Source organism: Anser brachyrhynchus (genome assembly GCF_964034855.1).
Source record: "Anser brachyrhynchus genome assembly, chromosome: 16".
In the NCBI taxonomy this organism is placed as follows: Eukaryota; Metazoa; Chordata; class Aves; order Anseriformes; family Anatidae; genus Anser; species Anser brachyrhynchus.
Window position 1 is genome coordinate 4,959,497 of NC_137734.1, and position 22,440 is coordinate 4,981,936.

Consider the following 22,440-nt stretch of genomic DNA (forward strand, 5'->3'; position numbering starts at 1 on the left):
ATAGGACAACTAAAATTAGTGCCATGTCAGGGGTGAGCAGCTATTTAAGTTTGTTATGTTTAAAAGGAGAATATAATTTTAAAGTAGAGTGTATTCTAAGATGCAGAGATACTTGCAAGAATTTACTAATATGCTTCACCACATTTTAATTCATCCCTTTCAGAGTAGATATTCAAATCTATATGTTTTTGTTAAAAGAAAAGAATTTTCTGTGGTATAGTGCCTTTTAAGATATCACTGTCAGTGAGATGCACTGAGAGAATTCTGAAATAAAACCACAAATGTGAATTTCTGATCAGAAAATTATTTTCCAATTTTTAATATACTAAACATACATAGTGGCCCCTTTCTATGAGATATTCGCACAGGCTCTGGGCTTATTCCCAGCTCCAAGAAAATGCTGAATATGAAAACACAAGAAATAGTTCGTTTAGAAAAAATAAAGCGAGATTTGATAGGAACTGCTAACAAGGGCATTACAAAATTCAAGCATTGTTACAGAGACAAAGCAGAGAGGTTTTCCCCATCAGCATCACTCTGCCTACACATAGATCTACTCATTACTGAGGGCTGGCTTTATAAACCTGAGTAGAAAGAAGCTCCCAATTACGAAGTGGCATGTGCAGTTCTGTAATTCATTTCGCTGCTCTGCGAGTTATTCAGGGAATTCTTAGCTGTGCGTGACATGGAAACAATTCCTGATGTTAAGAAAGAAGTGCGGATTTTACAACGTGATTTAAGAGATGCTGCCTTCTTGAATGTGAATGGCAGCTTGCTGCTGAATACAGGAAGAACACGTGAACACCTGGGTCTTGATTTTAGTTCATAGGTTTGCCATGCTCTGTGGTAAACCAGCAATGTTGTATCGTTAAAGTAAAGGAAGTAGAAGTTCAACAAAATTGTAAGAAAGCGTTGGCTTTACATTTTCTTTTTAAGTACTACTTTTATCTCGGAACCATCTCCCTGAGGGTGATAAGAACAGGCTCTCATTTCAATTTTATTAAGGTTTGTTTTAAAATGACTTAGTGGTTGCACTTAGGCACTTGGAATTAGCTTCCCATTTTGAAGGAGCCATACAAATGTGAATTATTAGTCCTTAAAGCAGCTTGGGGGTAATGTTGCTTCTGTTAGCAGTGTGTATTATTAACATCAAAGACGTTAAGAAACTTAGGAGTCAACTGTACAAACACAAGCTGGAGGAGGTTGTAGTGATTTCATTGAAGGGTATTTATACTGCTACAGCTTTGCACGTCAGACCCAAGCCAGGTGTTTTTAAAGTCCATAATAAGAAGATTTATATCCCTATTAATAAAAGGAGAGTTTACTAATTTCCAGATTCACTCAAAACTGAGACTAGATTTGTTGTATCTGTCCAGCCATTTAAGATTACTATTGACACAAGTGATGACCTTAGCTCTTACAAGATGTTTAGCTTTTTATATAATGAAAGAGGTAAATAAATAGAGTTGGCTATGATCTCAGCTGAACCTGTATAAAGCCTGAGCAACTGAACTGAAGTCAATGAATTTGCTCCATGTTGGAAGCACTTTAAATGAGATACAAATCTAGACCAGTATGTTCAGCTGGCATTCAGGAAATATCTTTAATTCTGCTTTATCTTCTTTCTGCTTTATCTCTCTGTAAGCTCATTATATGAATGTATTCAAACTTTTTTATTATTCAAGCTTGTCAGTTTAACCCAGATTAAGGTTGTAAGCAGCATACTTCAAAAAGTAAACATAAAGGAACAGATTTTTTTCAGCAGAGATCCTTCCTTAGGGGAAAAAAGAAAAAAAAAAAAAAAGATTTTTAGAGGAGATCTTAGGCACTGACTCTTGAAAATCTGGCTCCACATGTTTCAGAATCCTGGGTTAATGCTTTTTCTTGTCTCTTATGTAGATGACAGGTGAATTTAGGCCAAGTTCATCCATTTACATTTTCAGAGACTGTATCCTGTATGTATCCTGTTTCTCATTTAGCTGTGCACGTGTCAGATGCATCTAATTTAACCATGCACAATGTATGCATTGGAGGAGTACTGAAAATATAAGCTGATTATGGAATTTCTTTTTGTTAAAACTGAAATGAAATCCCCAGTAACTTCAATGGCAACAGCATAAGCTTTTTGTATGAACTGCTAAGAAAGTTCTGAGACAGCAAATTGTAGGTAACAAAATGTAGATAACCTTTTTTTCTACTTAATTGCAATCACATTAATAATTAAATATGTATTAAATACCAAAGGCAGGATTGCTTGTATGACATAAGTCACATTCTATGTGACTTTGTGTTTTGTGTTTAATGAGAAGACAACCATTTTCACATCATTCTGGTTTTGTTGTTGTTGGGTTTTGTCTTGTTTTTACTGTCAACACTAAATAGACCATAAAAATAACAGAAGCAATACACTTTTTCTTCAAGCAGATGACCTCTTCCATTCTCCTGTCTGAGACTCACAGCAGAGAAAAATCCAAAGCCCTTTCCCTTCTTCACCTAATTTAGAGAATTCCCAATACATCTAAGGAAAGGGTTGCATCATCTGTTTGATGCCTGGGTCAGAAACTTTAGGAAAAGAGTTGCAAGCTTTTATTTGAAAGATGTTGAGCAACATTCCTGTGTAGCAGCATCTGTAATAGGCTTGGAATTGTCCCTCTAATAACTCTAATATCTCAGATGATATTTCTTTGTCTTGTCTTTGGGAATGTCCTCACAACTCTGCAAGGATGCTTTGTCTATTCCACTCTAGCCTTGGTGGTATTCAATGTACAGTTTACCATGGCAGTCTTGAAAAATGACAGTCCAAAGTCTCATTGTACTGTGTGACACTAGCATGCTACTCCTCTCTCAGATATCCATAACAGTATATTCACAATATAAATGACTTGAAAACTGAAAATTGAATGAGGTACTATTTTCTGTACTAAATTGCATGCCTTTATCAAAGTGTAAATTCTGATTTCTGCAATACTTGAAACCCAGGACATGTTAAACATGAAAACTTTGAGGTACACAAAATAATCACAGTGAATGAATTTCTCTATAAAAGAATATGTTCTAGAAATGTAATCAACGGTTTCAACAAATATGTATAAAATACTAAAAGAAAAAAATACTCACGTTTAAGTATATTTCTTCTTTCTAGCTCTTCAACAGCAGGTCTTTGGCTGAGTCGCCTACGGAAAAACACCAAAATCACATTTTGTACCATGCTTGTTCTTTGGAAAGTCTGCAGTATTCTGAGTTCTGGTTGGTGTTTTCCTTGTGTTTGTGGGTAGAGGGGGAATACAAAATTCTTCTGCAGGACTCAAGGGGAGAAAAAAAAAAGGCAAGAATCTCAGCACCAGAATGCTTTCTTGTATTATTTTTCCCAAATGTCAGCAATGCAGACTGAAGTTCTCCTCTAGTTTGCTCTGTTGTTGGTAGAATGCCTCCTCGTAACGTGCATCCTTTTCACCATACTTTCCAGCCAGTCAGTTGGAACCAGTGCCCTCCAACAGTTAAATTCACTCTCGAAGGGGTGTTTAAGGTGGTTATCAAAGGAGTTTCACAATGATCTTCTGTAGCTATCACTGCTTCTACCTTTTAATCTCACGCAGCAGCAGGCTTCCTTTTTTTCTAGCAACAGCAGTGATGCATCCTGACAAAATGCAGACTTGCCAGAAATAAAGCTTTCCTGTGGTTTCCTGACTACACGTTTAATAGACCAATCCAGCAGCTATCCTCCTGCCTGCTGTATGAAATTCGTGTGCTGCTCACAGCCTCATGCTGTCTGAACAGAGTGTCTTATGCTGTTTCACCTCCCCTTTCAGTAGTGCTGCTTCGGGATTGAGTCTTCAAATCATATGATCAGTGCCACAGCGATTTTATTCTGCATACTAAATGAGATTTCCCCACGAGACACTGCTAATATCTGCAGAGAATCTCAGGTAATCGAACCCCTCCCCTAGGCAGACACACACACACTACATTTGCTAGGTTTAAAGTAATAATCCAGCAAACAGATCAGAAACAGTTTATGATGCTTTCTGGCCTGCATTCTGGCAACATTAGGGATTCTCATCGTTTCCTCTGTGGCAGGTTTTACCAAGCCAAAGACTGAAGTTACAGAGACAAAGAAATACTCACAGCAGGGACCACACTGCAAAATACGGTTGCAGTAATTACCCTTTGCTGTGTACAGAAAATAAAAGAATAATGATAAATGCTATAGCAAGATCTGTATTTTATCAAATACACAAGAAATGAAAAAATGAAGTAACTGTTATCAGACTGTTAAAGAACAGGTAAAAATGTCTAATTCTAATTTCTCCTGGTTTTGTAAGCCTTACCAAATATACCTTTAGCACCAGCTCTGTATTCATATGCTATCAGATCAACAGCACAAAATATGAATGCCACTCCTTATCCTTTTCTAATTAATTTCCTTGTGATCACTGCAAAGGCCAAATTCTGCTCTCATTTTCAGCAACAAGAATGCATCACAACTACTATACCAGATTTACACCAACAGAAAACAGATGGAGAGCTCTTATACTTGGAAACACCTGTAGCCTAATGCTCATTCTTCTTACCTAACGCTTTGTATCACCTCAGAATTTTCTCTCAGTCTCTTCTTTACAGAATAATGAGCCAGATACTCCATCAATGGAATTTGCAATAACCCAAACTGAAATGCTGAGTGATGCTGAAATGCCCTACTGAAGTATTTAAATATATATTTTTAATTCCTGTTACTCCTTTGCTTCTCCCTCCTCACTCATTTCCCTCTGTGTCTCAGAAATGATGCCTCTGTGACTAAGTTTTGTTTGAAATAAATTAATGTGCATTTTATAATATAAAACAGGGAAGAGTAACTAACGTTGAGAGTTTATCTGGAAATGAAATGTCCACCTGATGTACCGATCACATGCTGGCCTATAAAGCCATTTGTAATTACAACCCTTCCATGTAAGTTTTATAGATTCGCCCTGAATCTGTAAATTACATTTCAGAGGCCTCCTTTAAACTGAGGGATTAAAAGCCTAACAGAGAATGATTAAAGCATGATAAGTATGAGAATACATATGTCTATGGAATGCTCTGTATAGTTTTGCATATATTGTTACTGTATTTATGCTGGTTAATTATTTAAAACCCTATTTCCTTTTTGACTTCGATAAATACGTGGTGAGTACACAGAGATAACATATTTCTGTGCGTACCCTCAGTTTTTCCCACAACAAAAGCAAAAGGTGCAGATACACACGTGCACATATATAAATATATATGCATGACAGGGCACTGCATTTTTATTTGAGTTTTTCAGAGATGTAGACCACACTTTCAAGCTTTTTTACCACATCCACAAAACCACAAGTGGCCTATTCTTAAAAATAAAGTTCTAACAGGGAAGCTGGGTGAAAAGACCAAATACATCGAGCATCATGATAAAATAAGAAGGTGGATACACTACTGACACCATTTTTTCTATACGGAAGAAGCCTCCATTTGCTGTAAAACCCCTTTTGTCTGCTTTCTCCGCCATGACAGCTACGCTGGACAGCGGCTGGGCCTGGCCAGCACCGCTGCGCTCACAAGCAAAAGGGAAACGGAGAGAGATGGTGGAGGTGAAGGACTCCAGACGTGTGCGCCAAGGGCTGCTGACCACACTGAGGGGAAGCTGCTGCGAGCACAACCCGGCTGAGGGGGCCATACATCTCTACTGGGCTGCACTGTGGTAAATCAGGCACTGTGGGGCTCTGTGAAATCTCCTGTGTTCCATGCACCATGTTTTGGAGGTTTATTTATTTATTTATTTCCCCCACACTGTTAAAATGCAAAGTCCCAGCACTGAAAAAAACAGAGAACGTCCCCCTTGCGATGAGCTCAGTGCCCTTCCTCTCAGGAGTTGCGCTGTGGAGAGGCAGCGCCATTTTGGAAACCACCACGCCTCAGGGCCACCTGGCCTAGGGAACGGCATCCTGCCTCTCTTCTCACCTTCATTTGAGAGGAACAGGACAGAAGACAGGTACTGAGAGAAATTAAGACTCCAGAGAAGGGATGCCCAAATCTCCTGTGCTTAAATAAAGGGAAACTCCAGCAGAATAATCTTATTAGCAGGCTTTGTACTGCAGCCAGAGGATGAAGTACTGGACACAAAGAAGCCTTCATAAAGGCTAAGAGCTGAACCCCCAGTGGCATGATCTCCACAAACTGTGCACAGAGAGGATTTTGAAGTAGAGAGACACAGGCCATTCTGAGGAAAAGTGCTGGCTTGTTTCCTCTGGGTTCAGCAAAACACCTGCCTGCACCTGTGTGAGGGTGGCTGCAGGGCTCCACCCTGGGCCTAGCCCACACCCAGCCCGGGCACCAGGATGCCTCACAGCCCTGTGGGCAGGAGCTGTGCACGGGTCTGAGGTGAGGCTCCACCACCACTGCAACACTGTTGTGGCTGTAGCTGTGGATGCAGATACGGATACAGTCATTCACATCGATGGGTGAGTCCTGTGCTTTCAGTTTCTGTTGTTTTCATGTGGAGACTTTTGGCCCTGCTGGGGCTTTATCTCTGTGAGGTAACTGTAAACTTCACTGGGAGCATTAATGTAGTGCACCACCTTGATCACTTCACACTAGGGGTTTCTTTTTAGTTGAATTAAATTTAGTTATGTGTTTTCTGTTACTAAGAAGAGCATCTGATTAATGCTGTTGTGTTTTTGAGAGATAGTAAGATCTAGGTTTGGGGTTTGTTTGCATTACCTGCTCAGGCAGAAGCATTTCCTTTGAGCGCCTCCATAGAGCCAGTCATTTTTGCAATGGTCTTGAAAACTTTCTTGAAAACTCTGAAGTAATCTGTAGGCAAGTCCTGTTTCTGTCCAGTTGCCATACAATATAAATGTCATCAATATTACCACATTTTGTCTTAGCTCCAGGAATTTGCTTTCCCCCTGATTTACACAAAAGCATGCCACAAGCAGATGTAAGGAAAGGTGAATCCGCACCACCTCAGCTGGTGGCTGCAGCTGCCTCAGGGAAACTGAGGAGGACTGGAGGCACCAATGTCATTTCCTTGTAAATGGTGTTTGGATGTGGTCCAGACAGAGTTTCCTGTAGATGTGCCATTAACACTCTAAGTCTAGACTGAAGTGTTGAATCAAAAATCTGAATATTTTCTTCTAAAGAATGGTAAAGTCATCTCCATGAGTTTGGGGTGCCGGGTTGTTTGTGGGACCAGCTGTTTCTGAAGCTCAAAAAAGTAACAGCTTATGTGTTATTGTTTTTCTATGCAAAACAAACATAAACCTTCAAGCAGCAGGTGTTCTTCAGCTGTTTGAAGTTTGGAAGGTGTTCTGGGAGGTGTTTTCAGAATGTTTTCATCAGTAATTGCTTGGATTATGTGGGCTTGAAAAGTGGATAAACGTATGCACTTGCTTAATCCCATGTCTCGGTGCAGTGCTCCTCCTGAGGGCAGAGGAGCTGGCTGTGGCAGGATAGTGCAGTCAGCTGTGGCTGGCCTTGCGAGCAGCCTGCAGGTGCGGCTGTGTGTGCTCCTGGTGGCAGAGTACCCCAGGTGCTGGGAGTCCACACGTGGCCTCAGGACACTTGTTTTCTCTATACAGTGTGCGCATGGAAAATCTAGTGAGGTTCATGAATGCTCCATGCTGGCTCTGAGAGGGACAATGAACCTGTGCGTGTCTGGCTGTTTCCCTTGATGTACATGTGCAGTGCTTAATCGTGGCAAAATGATTCTATGAAAACAGGCTGCCTGGGGATAACAAGCACGGCCCCCACTAACCTGACGGGTGGGGAAGTCTCTCTTGGCTGGTCTGGTGGGGTGGGCTGCAGCCCTCCCCTGCCAGAGTCTGGTTTGAGGTCCCACTGATTACCCTACCATGCTGGACATGTGTGTGAGCACAGGCACTGTACCCTTTTTCAAGGGGAAAACCACTAATTGCTTGTCCCCTCTGGAGCAAGGTCACATGTTCCTGAGCCCAATAACTCTCACACGTGCCTGTGGTTGCTGATCAATATTTACTTCACACAGTCAGATTCTCCTTCACATTCAAATAAGTGAATGTCTTAGCAACAGCGTTACACAAGGTTGATGGCATTGGGCTGTTACAGGTGACTGAATCCCCAGGAGTCTGGGGATTTGCGTGTCGCTTGGATCCCAGGGTCTGCTATCAGATGGGCAATGCATCAATATGTCTTACAAGCAGGAGACTGCCAAGTTCTCTGTCCTCATAGTTAACCTTAGCGATATCTGCTTTGTCCGTTGTGGGAACTGCACCTCTGCGAAGCTGCAGCACGGTGCGCTGCCTGTGTGCTTGCAGGCATGGGCATAAAGCAGCTGATGAAAGACAAAGTGGGAACAGGTGCAGCCCACCCGTGTGCACATGGGGTTATGCTGATTTCTGACACCTCAAACACTCCATCCTGTCCAACTCCTCTTGCTAGTTTGCAGGATCTCAGCTGTCCAGCATGTGCTAGCAAGTGTTTGGCAGAATCCACTACAAAATGCTTGTGTTCTTGGTTCATGAGGTTTCTTATGTCCCCTAAATGTGTTCATGTGTTTCTTTGTTTCCCAAATGTACTTCTGGATAGTGTCTGCTGCACAGTATCTGTATGATATAATTGTCATAAAACTGAATTTCTTCTAGATTTATAGCTGAAGCCAAAAAACACACTCTGGAATCCTGTCTTCTGCTTGCCTTTAGTTAGGGCCATGTGTATCTGATAATCTTTGACAAAGGGAGGGGGAGGATGGACTTGGACATGTGCGTGTGCCCGTGAACTCTGCACTGACAAGTGCACAATCAATCCAGCCTTCAGTAAGTGAGCTGTAGCTGGCAGCAATCACATTGATTGTCTCTTGCGGCAGGTACTTCTGCAGAAAGAGTTGGGAGGCTCCGGGGGGGTGGGTCCCCTCTCACAGTAGATTTCCAGCCCAGTGGGGAAACAGGAAAGGGCGGAGGAACGCGAGAGCCCTGTGCCACTATCTCATGAAGCAGCTTGTGTCTGCTGCCCGTCAGGAGAGAGAGGCTCTTTCTCTTAAATTGGCATCTCTATTATCAGAACATCGTGTTCAATTCAAAAAGAAGTTTATTTTCATCCTTCCTATAAGTGACTGTGAAAAGGATATGTGCCAGGGCTTTGAGTCACCCACACACTGAACCGTGGCAGTGCAGCACTGCTTGCAATGTACGATTACGGGTAGTAGTAAATCCTTGGTAGGAGGGACTTGCCTTTTACAGTCTTTGCTCTATACAAAATTAGAAGGCAGGCACTGAAACAGAAACTTGTTTTCACCCCAAGGCAGTTTTGGAGCACGTAAAAAGTGTAAGCTGAGTGTCATGCCAGCATTTCCCATAACAGGATAAAAGTAGTTGCTATTCTCTGATAGTAGGAGGCTTGAGAGCATTATGAAAACGGTGAGTTGGTATGGTCAATTCTGCAAGTTGCATGCCAAAACTATACTGGTTTAAAATTGACTGATATTTGCATCTATTTTCCCTCATGAGTTTTTTTTAATAATTTAATAAGAATAATTTAATAATAATATTTTAAAAAAAACCTGCCTTTGGTTACCCAATACAAGATGCTAGATGAATGTAGTGGCCATGTATCTCAATTATGTATCTTACTCATTTGGCTTTCAGTTCTGTCTGGATTTGCAAGTCAGCAAGAGTTCAGTTAATTATGTCGGCCCTCACCTCCCAGGCAATTACGGGTGTCTATTATTACAGTTTCTCTGACAGAAGCCCTGCACTGAGTAGTTTGGATTCCAGTTAGAATAAAACCCACTTGCTTGCCTGGCATGAGGCTGTAACACGACCCAGATACCATCGCCCTTTGTCCCTGAGCGACCCACATCTTTGTGACAGGTTTGCTGTTGTGTGGCGTTGCTTAATGATAAGCACAGTGTGGGCTGCAATACAGCAACAGAGCCAGTGTCTAATTAAGTGAGAGGATTCAGCTGGAGGAGGCAATATGGTAAGCACTGTTCACCACCTGTGAAAGCCCTGCTGCATTTGACCTTTGGCTTGGTTGGTTTTCCTGGAGGTGTGAGGAAGAAAGGCCGGGCACAGCTGGAGCACGAAGCCCATCTCTCAGTTCAAAGGCCTGCCGCAAGGCTCGGTGAAGATGCTGAGCATCCTCCCATCACCTTCTGGAAGCTTTTGCTTTCAGACCTCTTTGAGTGTGCAGTTGAGAACTCTTAGAGGATGTTGTGGTGCATTCCGGGACTGACATATGGGTTTGGATTTTCAGCTCAACTATGAATAAACAATAACCAACATGGCTAAGTTCTGGTGTAAATGGAATAGCTGGTGGTTATTTCAGAGCAGGAGATTCCTTCTCTCCCTTCCACGTGCTCCCCCACGCTCAGTTTAACAGAGCTTCTAGGTGGTGGCTCTGTCCTGTTTGCAGCACAACTACACCATTTAGTCATTAAGGTGATGAAAGTACAGCTGATTATTCAGCCAGCGACATGCTCTGAGGTTGTAGTTTGATGAGCATTTCTTTTCACAGCAATGTCAGTGTGAGCAGCAATACCACTCGCTCTTGCTTCAGCCTTGCCTCGCAGCTGGGCAAGGAACGGGTTTGGGGAATACATTCTGGCTAAAAATAGCTCAGCGAGAAAAACTGCTGAAAGAACATGCTCTTCAAATTACAGCACAAGCGGTGCAGTCTCCCAGTGCAACTCCTGTGCTGGAGGCTGATGAGGGCTCAAGGGTGTGTATTAAAATATATGTTGAAGGGTCTTCTGACTGAAACCGCATGCTGGCTATGATCTAGGTCACGCTGTGCAGGTCACTGAAAATGGTGAATAATGTTTCGTTGCAAAGCAATACATTTTCTTAATATTTTTCTCTGAAGCAGGAATAAAACTCTGGAGCCCTGTGTTCCTCCAGGAAAAAAAAAAATCAGTATTACATATCTCAGGCAAATTGAGAACATTGTGGGTTTGATGTTTGAGGACAAGCAAACAAAGGGAATGATAATAAATCCTAGGGGTTTAGCTCTATCCCATTATGTGTGTATTAGTTTTTATATTATTTTAAATAAAGACATCTGTCCCTGCTCAAGTGATGCTAAAATCAACTCTGATAGCAACTGCTTGAGAAACAGCAGGGAGCCTGCAAGTTGCTCACTGGCAGACCAGAAGCAAGTCTTAGCCCAGCGGTAGGGCCTGCCATTTTATTAAGACCTTCTGATATTCCTAGCGGGACAGTTATGTACTCCTGGGTCCTTACTGAGTAATGATATGTTTAAAAAAACACTTTTTCATTATTTCTTTTAAACTTCACTGTATAAATGATGCCTAATACAATGCCTCTGCTTGATATCCCCCAGAGAGACTGGGGCTGGATTGCCAGCCATCCCTGAGCCCTGTAAGAAATGAGGCATCTCTAGGCTCATGAATCCTCTTCCCACACAGCCAGGAATGCAATTTCAGTCACTGCAGTCAGAGGGAACGGGAACAGGGGGCCAAAAAGACAGAAGACGTGTCAGTTTGAACTGTAGCACAGGCTACGTTTCAGAGTGCATCAAGTAGAGAGATTGTACATGGGTGGAAGTATCCCGAAATGTCCTGAGTTCAGCTAGTGTGTTCGCTGCTGCACAGCCAGTATTAAGACCCTGCAATACTGTCCACTTATATACTAAGAGTCGCCACTATAAACAGATGTGATTGCGATGTACCGCTGTGGATTTGGGTCACTGGAAGAAATCACAGCTGGATTTGCAGAGAGTAGACAAAGAAATGTTGGTATGCATCACTTGTCAGCCTGCCTCTGCTGACTATATGTAAATTCTCCTCCACCCTGTCAATTAATGCAAAATCACGTGAGAACGGCCGTTCTTGCCAGGGATACAAGCTGCTGAGAATCTCCCCAAGAAATGCGAGCCCTGCAGAATATACTTCCCTGCTCTCACTAACATGTATCTTTATATAAGGGACTCTTAGGCAATCTACAAAGCCTGTGGAGCAGCAGATAAAGAGCTGTAGGTGTACTGGCCATTGCAAAGTGTTGCTTAATGCAAGAGTTGACTCCAGAGCTGGTGGTTTTGAGCTGGGTGAGCCTCCTAACCCAGCAGCTTCCAGCCCTAACAGGAGAGGGGGCATGCCGTTGTGCTGTGCAAACTGGTTGTAATGTCAGGCTTTATGCTGAGGGATAGCTTTCTTAATCACTGAAGTAAATCAAGTCAAACAGTGCTGTCTTGGCTTTGTGTAATCCCTAAAGGGGGGGGGAAAAAAATGACGATTCCTAAAATTGCAAATGCTTCCAGGATAGACAGTCCCTCCTGGGACCGTGTGTGTGAGTGCACACCTGCCACCAAATGGCAGGGAACTCTCTGGGAACTCTCTCCCTGGCAACACAAGCACTTTCTAGTTCTCTGCTGTCACTCACCCACACAGCATCTCCAAACGGATGGGATATCCCTGCCTCCAGACAGCATGTCACCATCTGTTGTACTCGTTTCTGTTCCTCTCGTGCATGCTATTGTTAGCCCAGCATTACAGCACAGTGAGACCTATGCCTTGTCCTGCTATCATTAACCACGGCTGGCCTGAGCCATGCAGCCTTTGCCCACAACACGCTCCAAATCCTATTTTGTTACCACATTGACTTTTATTTTATTTTAACCTGTTTTTCAAAATCGGAGGTTATCTGTTCATTTTCAATGCAGACTGTTCCTGCCATCAGCATGCAGAGTGTAATGAGAAATTCCACTGATAGCTCAAAGATGTGGCTGGGTACCCGGCCAGGTCCTCCGGTCACAACAGGAATAATCATCAGTTTTGTTGTTATTTCACCAGTGTATCTCTCAGTGCTCTGCAAAGCCGGTTTATATGGTTATCCCTGTTACGGCAAAGCATCTTGTCTGAAAACACAGACTTGCAGACCTTCTCCAGGGATGTTTCAACTTCCTGCAGCAAATGGTACTTTACTGATTTTGTTTGTCTTTCAAGTTGGGCTGTGTGAGGAGCATGACTTGTCACTTCAGGCCACGAAGCATGACACTGAGCATTGCAGACCAGCTAACTTACAAGAAAATGCAGACAGGATTTGAATTTTAAAACGTTATCTTCTGTTTGCTCTTCCTCGAAGTTTCTGGGACCCTCTTTAGTTCCATTTTGGATCCTGTGCTTAGTGGTGATGGTATAAATCCAGTCAGATATTGCTGGCAAAATGCAGCCAGGCCAGGAAATTCTGAGCTTTTGAAGTAGGTGTTCCTCAGCTGAATATAATGTAAGAACTTGTGTCACATTTCATGACCTGAGCATTTAGTTTTCATAGTTCTGCTATGTTTTGTTGGGGTACAACATGAACTGTCTTTCACTGTCAAAGTGCAAGACTATGACACAAGACTTTTGGGCTCCCTGTGTTCTCGGGGAGGGATTCAGTTTTACCTCCTTAGAGTTGCCGTCTGCCTGCTGAGGGGCTGCTAGATACAGCAGAGCAGGGCAACGTAAGATGGCAGTGACTCCTTATCAAAGCTAGAAAAGGCCTTCTCTCTGTGCAACCAACCTCCTTCATGCAGATTTTCTAGGCATTTCTGGCATGGTTGTAATTTTTTTTTCCCCTGCAGTTGCTGGAATTTTGAGCCCAGGGTCCCCAGCCTGCTCGTGAGTCCCTGCCGCCCCGACCTTCCTGCCCCACTCACCCTTGGCACGAAGGCTGCTATTTCCACACACCTATCATTGTTATCTCTTTCCTTTTTGTTGTATAGGCTAAAGTCTTTAAGGGTAATTACACGGTGTCTCTAAATACAACTTTCCTTATGACATTAGCACTGGTCTATTTAATCTTTTCTCGAGAAGGAGGGTTTTTCCCGTTGGGTGGTATTTGAAAGCACTGTAGCCACTCCCTGTGATAATTACAGTAATAAGGCTGTAGTTTAGCCTGTCCAGAAAATGGCTTTTGCAGACACCCTCAAATTAGGCTGGTCTCTTTGCAATAGACCAGCTGCTATCTGGAGAGACTGTCAGATCGTCACTCTTAATTTTTTAACGTTATTGCTGAAAAACTGATGAAGTATTAATTCATTCAGACTTTGATTTGCTCGATGAATACAATCATCTCCAGCAAATGGCAGTGGCTGCTCATCTGTGAGCCATGTAGTCCTGATTTCGAGGGCTATTTTTCAGCAGTGAGGCACTCGTGTTTTTATTCTGCTTTTTGTGTCTTGGCCCACTAGTACTTTGTACCATTTAAATAAAGCAAAACTGTTACATCTTTGTACAACACTGAAATAACTGGACTGAAGAAACCTGTTTCTAATGTGATTTAAGACTCAGGTTTACCAAGGTGCTAGGTGTGTTTCCCAGCTGCCTGGATAGTCAACTGTGAAGCTGAAGAAGGTCCCTAACCTCACAGGGTGCTATCTGTTTTCTTTTTCACTTCACTGGGTAAATACTTGAACATGAATTGATAAAGGACTGAGCATCCTTTTCAGCCTTTTGATGTGTGACATGACAGCTACAGGAAAAAGACAGAAAATAAGGATTTCTAGGGGAAAAAATTGTCTTGAGTCTGGAGAGGTCAAGGAAGTGTGTTGGCCACTTGGATTATTTAACGTCTTGAAAAACAGATACTGAAGGAAACCTGCAGTGCTCTGTTTGACCCAAGTAGGTCCCAAGTTGTATACAAAAAAATAAAAACCACCTCACCAGGAGAACCCCCACAAGACCTGATTATATAGCCGCAGCTTGCCAGGTGGGCACAGGCAATAAAATCAAAAAGATTTAGCTAGAACTACATTTGAATAATTGATATGGCTGTACAATATTTATTAAGTAATGTTTGATTAAAACCAGAGACCTTCTGTTCTGACCTGTTTCCTCTCCTTCCCTTTGCCTATTTTCTAAAAATTTATTTCCTTTACTTTTCACCCCCTAGCCTTCCCTAAGATTATTTCAGAAAGGTAGAAACTGTGCTATACTGACCCAGTTTTGCCCTGTGAAAGTGGCAAGCCCAAGCCTCTGTTCCTGGGAGGAATTAAGATCCTGAATGAATGAGGCCACAGAAGTTGTGCTCAGAGCTGCAGGAGGAGGAAATGGTAGGAACTATATTTGGGGGGCTAGCAACATCAATGTATTAACTGCTGCTTCCTTGGATTGTTTCTGGTGAGCCAACAGGTTTGGCCAGTTGTTGGTAGAAAGTCTAAAAATGTGCTTGAATTCTTCATGCAAAGGTGCAGATAACTCACCTGATGGCACAGCCCCATAAATCAGTGAGAACCTGCTGCTGCTGTGGTGCTCGCTGTAGGCCCTGCAGGTATGTGTTTGCAAATGTAATTCCACACCTAAAGAAAGTTTCTTTTCCCTTTTCCTATCTAAAAAACACTACAAATTTTGTGTGAGAAGTAAATTCTAACTGCTTGGGTATTCCGTAAGCAGCTCACAGCAATAGGTATGGCGAAACTCATTTATATCCACTCTACAAATAAAGTTGGCTAGGTCTGAAAGAAAAGGGGATGGGGGGAGCAATGCAAACCTCTTTTCTTTTGTTCTTATATGATTTGAAGTGGCAAATCTGAAGTTGGGTACATTAAAACTGAAAAATGTGCAGCCAAATCCCCTTCAGGCTTAGATTTTGCTTATACCAACTTACAGTCTTTCAGATACGCACTGCCCATCTTGCTTCTGTTTGAACTGCATTGCAGTAAGTGCTTGGCATTAAGTGCAAAAAGCATTTTTCCTGAATTTCATGAACAGGTTAAGACAAAAACCTAACCCAAAGTAATCTCACAGTGACCATCCCTCCAAATGGCAAGGGCTGCCACCACGAATGCCTGCATTGCCACCTGACTCCTAACTGCTGCAGCACCTTGTTCTGGGCAGGTTTTTGTCACAGGACAGCAAGAATGGCTGGGACAACCAGAGCAGCCTACTTTGGTCCCTATTGATTAAGCCCTGCAAATTAAATTAAAGCAATTTCTTTCTGTAATTACTTGCGTTGCAGATCCAAACCAGCTTAAGGACCTGAATGATAATCTAGTGTAAGTTGAAGCATTACAGAACGCTACTGGCTTTCTGCAGATTTCCATTTTGTTCCATGACTGGCTGTCACTTTACAGGGCTGGGGCCCAGATCTTCAGGCATATGCTGATGCCTAGTTTTTGAGAGGGGATCTGAGCCCAAACACATGATGCTATTTGTAGGCAGTTTGGCAGGGCAAAACACACACTATTTTCTTCTCTAAAAATATTTTTCCTTATTTAATTACACTTGCTTTAGCAGTTCTCCTGCAAGTTTACTTATATAACTAAGTTCCCTTGTAATACATTGAACTGTTTTGTTTTTTTTAATTTATTTCCAGTTTTACATGTGCCACTTATGCTAGAAGACCAATTCAAGGAATTGACTCTGTGTCCCAGAAAAGGCCCTCAATACTGCCTTCTGTGTTTACACCTGCTGCTCTGCTCTTCCCTTCCCTGCTGTGCACTGACCTGCTGCCCTTGCCTTCACAGTGCCGTGGAAAACATGTTTGACTGTGAATTCCCAGCACTGGAGTCAGGGAACTAGAACAGAGCAGTACGAGGAGTTGGTCTTCCCAGAAGGAAATCTTTTATTGGCAGTGACCCAGTCATGTGAAACTTTCTCATCCCCAGGCAGAATTAACTGCTCTCTGCCATGCTTTTTCACCACATCTGCACCAAGAACCCAAAGTCTTCAACAGGAGGTGCGTGCTCAGTCCTTAGAGATGCGAACCTGCACCGAGAACAGCTTTAAGTCGTGCACAACGTGCAGATCAAAAACTAACATGTGGGACTAAATCCTCACTGTTGCAACCCTTTATGAAAGAACTACTGTGTTTAAAATATTTTTTTGCCAAGCATGCAGTGAGTGGGCTGCTCTGATACAGTAAACTGCTCTTTTGGATCAGCTGCAGATCATAGCTCTTGCCTAGGGCTGATAGGGTGTTCTGTAATTAATTGTGCGTGTATTGTGCTTCATTACTGAAGCAAGCAAACACCCCTGGTTAAAGGGTTTCTGTCTGGAGGATCTGTTATGGTCACACACTCACAGGGCTGGGTTTGTTACTTGCTGATCAGGGATTCACATTGGTGAAGTTCATTCTATTTTTGCAAGTATAATAAATGAAAGGGAACAAGGGCTACCTTTCTCAAGAGCTCTTCAGCTCTGAGAAGGGACAGGGTCGTTAAGGTATGTCATGTACAGTTATTCTTGAACCTCTTCTAACACACGCATTTGAGCTGCACAGCAGCTTCCTTGAACCTGAAAAGCACCGTAAACAGGAGGCTAAACTGACTCATCGCTTGGAGGCGTGAAGAGAACTTGAGCTTTGTTGTTCCTCCTGATTTTTATCCTTTAAGACCGCCTCAGAGTAACTCTGGGAGCAAACACCTCTTGACTGCAAGGCCAGTCACTGGGTACAGAACAGGATTTCCAGCTGTGTCAGTGCCTGACTGAGAAAGGACACAGGGAACATTAATGCTTACGGGATCCGAATGTCTAAGTCCTGGAAACAGTCCTGAAATATTTCAGCCATTGCTTGCATTTCCCCCAGTCTTTTCCCAGTCTTTCTACTCCTCTTCCCCCCAGTATATATATATACTTTTCTGTAGCCTGAAAAACTGAGTCCATAATGGAAAAGAGGAAAACATGGGGGAAAAAAAATTCCAAATCCTCACACAGCACCAGGTCTAAAAGCCTTTGAGCACTGTGCAAGCTGTTAATAAAATAGCACAGCCTCATGAAACACGCCACAAGCAGCATCCCCGTGCAAATCTCCAGCAGCATCCCCCCAGCCTGCCTGCTGCCAGGATGTCGCAGGGCTGGGAGGGCAGGAGACTCCCTCGGCTTGCACGCACGCCCCCGGAGTCGGAGCGCAGCTCTAAATATAGCTCCCGTCACGTGCGAGGAGCCGAGGCTGCTGCAGACGCCCACGCTGAGCTCGCTGGGGTTATTTTTAGCATCGGTGACAAGGTAACCTGGATGGTTCCTGCCAAATGAGGAGGACGTATTAAACTGTACACAGCTAATTAGCGGTGACAGACGATCTCTTCTTTGTGCCTGCCCTTCTGTCTCTGAAATAAATCTGTGCTGTGTCTTCCCAGCCAGTCTGAAATTATGATCTGAAATTGGGGCAGTTCCCTAATTTCTACTCCAGCCAGCAGGCGTTTAAGCACAGTCAGGGCTTCGTTTTAAAAGAAAAGAAAACAAAACACAACACACAACAAAAATAACTCAAAAATCTCTGGGTGAATTTAGGCCAGTTTCTAAACTGGGCTAAGTTCAGTGCCTGCTTGATAGCCTTCTGCATTAGGGCTACTAGTAGTTTGTACCTCACTCCCCCTTTGATCAAATTCAGAAGAAATATTCCCCACAGCCCTGTGAATTCAGCCCACTTTCTCTCTGGAGGGCTGATGTCTTTCCAGTGAGCAAAGCTGTGCTGAGACGTTTTTGTGAGGAAATGGCGCTGCACCTGCTCTTCCTGGGAACAGGGCACAGTAGATAACGTTTCTCTTTATTACTGCTCCGTGCTGGACTGTCGTGCTTTATGCTATTAGGTTGCATATCTGAAATGCTGTTTGCTTGGTGTCCTGGCTTCAGAGGCGCTGTGAACTTCACTCTTTGTTACATGAGGCTGAGCTCCAGGACCAGGGTCTGCATCTAGCTCCATCTGCAGTTCCTGGACAAGCTAATTTGCCTTTCAAAGAACCTCAGGGCAGCACTAGAACTACAGATGCCCAGATGTGGTGAAGCACTGAGTAAAGGTACCGCTTTTTTCAATTTACATTGCTATGAAACCTTGCCCCAGCATCATCTGCTTGTCCATGCCAGGATTTTCAATATGATTGTGCTCAGTTTTAGGTGCTTGAGTTTTGGTTCCTCTCAGAGTCCACGAAACTGTCATTCTTCCTGCCCGACTCCTTTTATGCCCACACTGCTGTATCAGAATTCCCATCTCCATAATCTTTTAAGTGCCGCTTAATGCGTCGTGTCTACTTATGCAAATATCCAAGGAGGTGAAACAGAACGTGAAGTGAAAATTACAAGTATAATCTTTTCCGGGAATTCATGTTTTCATTGAAACACTAAGTAATAACGGAGTGTCTTTAACTGTGGTTAGACAAAGCGTGCTCAAGAAGTATCAGCCACCCAGGCACTTCAGACATGAACTTTCTAAACAGTCAGATATCGAATTTAATTAAACAACCCCTTTTCCTGCGTCATTCCTCAGTCTAGCAACTATTCTACTCCTCCAAGTCTCAGCTTAAACCCCTTCCGAACAAAGTGAGTCTATAAGGCAGAAAGCAGTTATTGCAAATAATCGTACTTGCAGATGCCTTTCCTGCCTCTTGACACAAAGAGCTCTCAATTCACTGAATTCCACTGAGGGCTTATTATCTGCACTCCGAACACATAATAATTGGAAACAAGACCTTTTGGGAGCTGGAGTATCCAAATCTCCGTTGTCTAATGCACAGTAGAATATCGCAGGCACATGCCGGGGCCTGGGGCACTGGGGATGCATGAATTAGTAAGAGAAAACATGACTGGAAAGGGAAATCTGTGGAAGATGGAATACTGCCATTTTGGATGGAGGCGGAGGGAGAAATGCATGTTTCCACGGCAACAAGTGGTAGACCAATTTGGCTTGGGAGCGCAGGAGATGGGAAATGTGCTTTTGAAAAGCAGCAGTGCACATAAATGAATCCTTGATTCCGTACTCGGAGTGCTGTCAGTCAGTAGTAAGTCTGAAGTAAGTGGACTTGCACTGCTGTAAAAGTAGAATCTGGCCCAAAAGATTTAATAGAACTCCTTGTGCTCTTTTTTAGAAGGAATGGGTTGGACAGTAAAGAAAAATAAGCATTTTAGCTTTGGTTGCATAAACACTCATGAGCATGATAGCAGAGTTGGCTTTCTTGCCAGATTCTCAACTACTGTTGAAATGTATTTCAACTAGAACCACTTAAAAAATACGGTGGTTTTGAGAAAATGCTGTTCTTTTGTCTCCCCATCTTTTATGTTACTTAGACACTGTTATTTAGTATATTTTGCACATTATATACGTCAGCACAGCTTTCCCTCCAGACTACAGAGCTAGGCTGTGTTAGCTGTGAGAAAGGCAATTTTCTAGACCGCTATAGGCTTTCAAATCCCTACAAACGAGCTGTAAAATATTGATCTTGAAAACAACTGCCTGTTTACTTGCTGTTCTTATGCAGACAGCCATTGAATAACAACTCTCTAATCTGCCCGTACATTATTCTCTTGTGCGAAACGACAGGTCTGCAGCCTGATGGTACATGTAGATTCATATCTCAGCAGGCAAGTCCCATCGCTATTATCAAAGCATTGCCAGTACAGCAGCAATGTGCTCTAATCTGCATAGGTAATGGCAAAATCGTACAGAGAGCACACATAGCTCTTGGGTCCCAACTGCCTGGCAGTACTTCACACCTGAGTGCTCAGTGGTGTGTTGCTTAGCTATAAACTTCCAAGTTGCCACATCTACAGAGAGATTAAGCCGCACAAGTACCATTAAATGAATGAATGTGAAGACCTCAAAATCTCATCCTGGATTTTCATTCTTCCCAGCATGGTTATGTTTTAATGCTACTGCCAGGCTGTGCTCTGAGTGGGGGCTCTGGGGTGGTCTGGGTCTTGGGGGGTGAGAACTAGTCAGAAACTGCAGAGGGATGTATTTAGTGCCTTGACTCTTTGGCCTTTACCAGTACCCATTTTTAGGTTTGGGATTTATTGTTGTTATTTTTTGGACACGTTCTTGGTTTTGCTGGCGTAAATATTTTCCTGCATGTATCCCTCACCTGAGCTTGTCTGCATGGTCACGTTCTATTCTGGTAGATGAGTTAAGAGCTGAGCTCTGCCAGTGCACATATGTGCTGGAAGTTGTGTGGGAGATTGCTTCCAATCTGTTTTGCCATTCCTGGCTATCCCAGCAATCTCTGCACCGTCTGTTCCCCAAGATGCGCTGAACCTGCCATGTTCCAGCAGGAAGGAGCTAAATGAAAGCCCGTCTTCCAGCCCTTGGAACAAAGGTGGCTTTTAGCCATCCTCTTGACATTACCATTGAGACTAATAGCCTGCACCCCAGCTTGCTCCGTAAGATTGCAAGAGACAGATCTTTCCTGCATTTATCCATAAACAGTACATTTCCTGGCTTCTAGTGATGGCCAGTCCTTTTTTTCCACCAGTAGAGTAGCTTCCTTTTAAAATCCTTGTACTGACACTTGACTTGAGTTATGACTCCTTTAAAATAATTCTCCAGGCTCATTATTAAGCAAGTTAAATAGGAAATGAAAAGAAAATGATAAAGCCTCAAGCTGCAATTCCATTAGACCTTTCACACTAGGTGAAGGCAGGCTGTGTTGCAGAGAGAGGTGACCTTCCAGGCGTTTCAGCAACATGAGGTGTGGCTGGCTGGCTGTAAGAGAATCTTCTCACTCAGTGAATATGCTGTGATGGTCCAACTGTTTTTTAAGGATGCAGTGGGATGGAAACCTTTTTTTTTTTTTTGTGCGTTTTAGAGACATAAAATTAGGTGCCTGACCTATGAGGACATTTCATAAGCAATTAAGTAGCCAAAATACTGGAATTAACAATGTCAAAGTGCAGCTTGAAATATTTTTGTGAAATAAATACACAATGTTAGATGAGCAAGGCCATGACCAAGGTCTATTTTCTTTCCTAAGATGATGGCTATTAACGTGGCATATCCGTAATTGGCTCTGGGTGTAACTCTTGGAACTCAACATAAATTGGTACGTGGTATTTTCTACTAGTAGAGGATGTACATATTTTTTGTGACAGGAACTGTCATCTGCTCTGTCTTGTGCGGTCACTCGCACCACGCCGTTCTCCTTTGCATGTGAAGTGCTACTATGCTACACAGAATGAACAGCAGCTCCTGAGACTGGAGGACGGTGATTGCTCCATCTCCAACATTGCAGGGCATCATGAACTTTACCCCAACTCTCATCTACATTCGTTCAGCAGCTCATTTCCTAGCTGAGGGCAAGTGTGGTGATGGCAGTGTGTTTCCTTCTGTAAGCTCTGGTCTGTAAGGACTCGTGCTTTGATCCATATGCATGTCTCTCATTCCCTGTCCCCTGAGGTAAAGTTTAATCAAATGCATACACATGAATAAGCTAGCCTAAATATCAATAAATGTTTCTTTCAGGAGAGGCTTGAGATATTTAATATTTAATAAGCCTCAAAAATGAACTTCTGTTCATGTTTCTCAATTTGATTCCAAGCGTTTTGGCGGCAAGCAGTGCGCGCTGTCCCTGTGTGGGCAGGCACAGCACACATTATTTAGCACTCCACTTTGTCTCATCTAAAATATTCATGCTTTCAGATATCCAAATGTAGCTCTTCAAGGGGAAAAAAAAAAACAAACCACACGCACACAAAACAAATGGTGCAGTCTGAGCCTCACAGTCACCATAAATCTTTGCTTTAGG

General features: G+C 42.9%; 1 protein-coding gene and 1 long non-coding RNA gene across 8 annotated transcripts in view; one reads left to right on the forward strand and one right to left on the reverse strand.

The window, feature by feature from the left end:
* PHACTR3 (phosphatase and actin regulator 3) overlaps positions 1 to 22,440 on the reverse strand; it is a 112,675-nt gene that overhangs the window by 12,719 nt on the left and 77,516 nt on the right. For all 7 annotated transcript variants that reach the window (XM_080558148.1, XM_080558147.1, XM_080558145.1 and 4 more), the window contains one exon: positions 3,118 to 3,173. In XM_080558148.1, coding sequence (XP_080414274.1) covers positions 3,118 to 3,173 — 56 coding nt within the window. The remainder of the gene's footprint in view (positions 1 to 3,117; positions 3,174 to 22,440) is intronic.
* On the forward strand, positions 4,339 to 22,405 carry LOC308178921. Its single transcript, XR_013940032.1, has 2 exons — positions 4,339 to 15,260; positions 16,456 to 22,405. It is a non-coding gene; the product is annotated as an uncharacterized lncRNA (long non-coding RNA).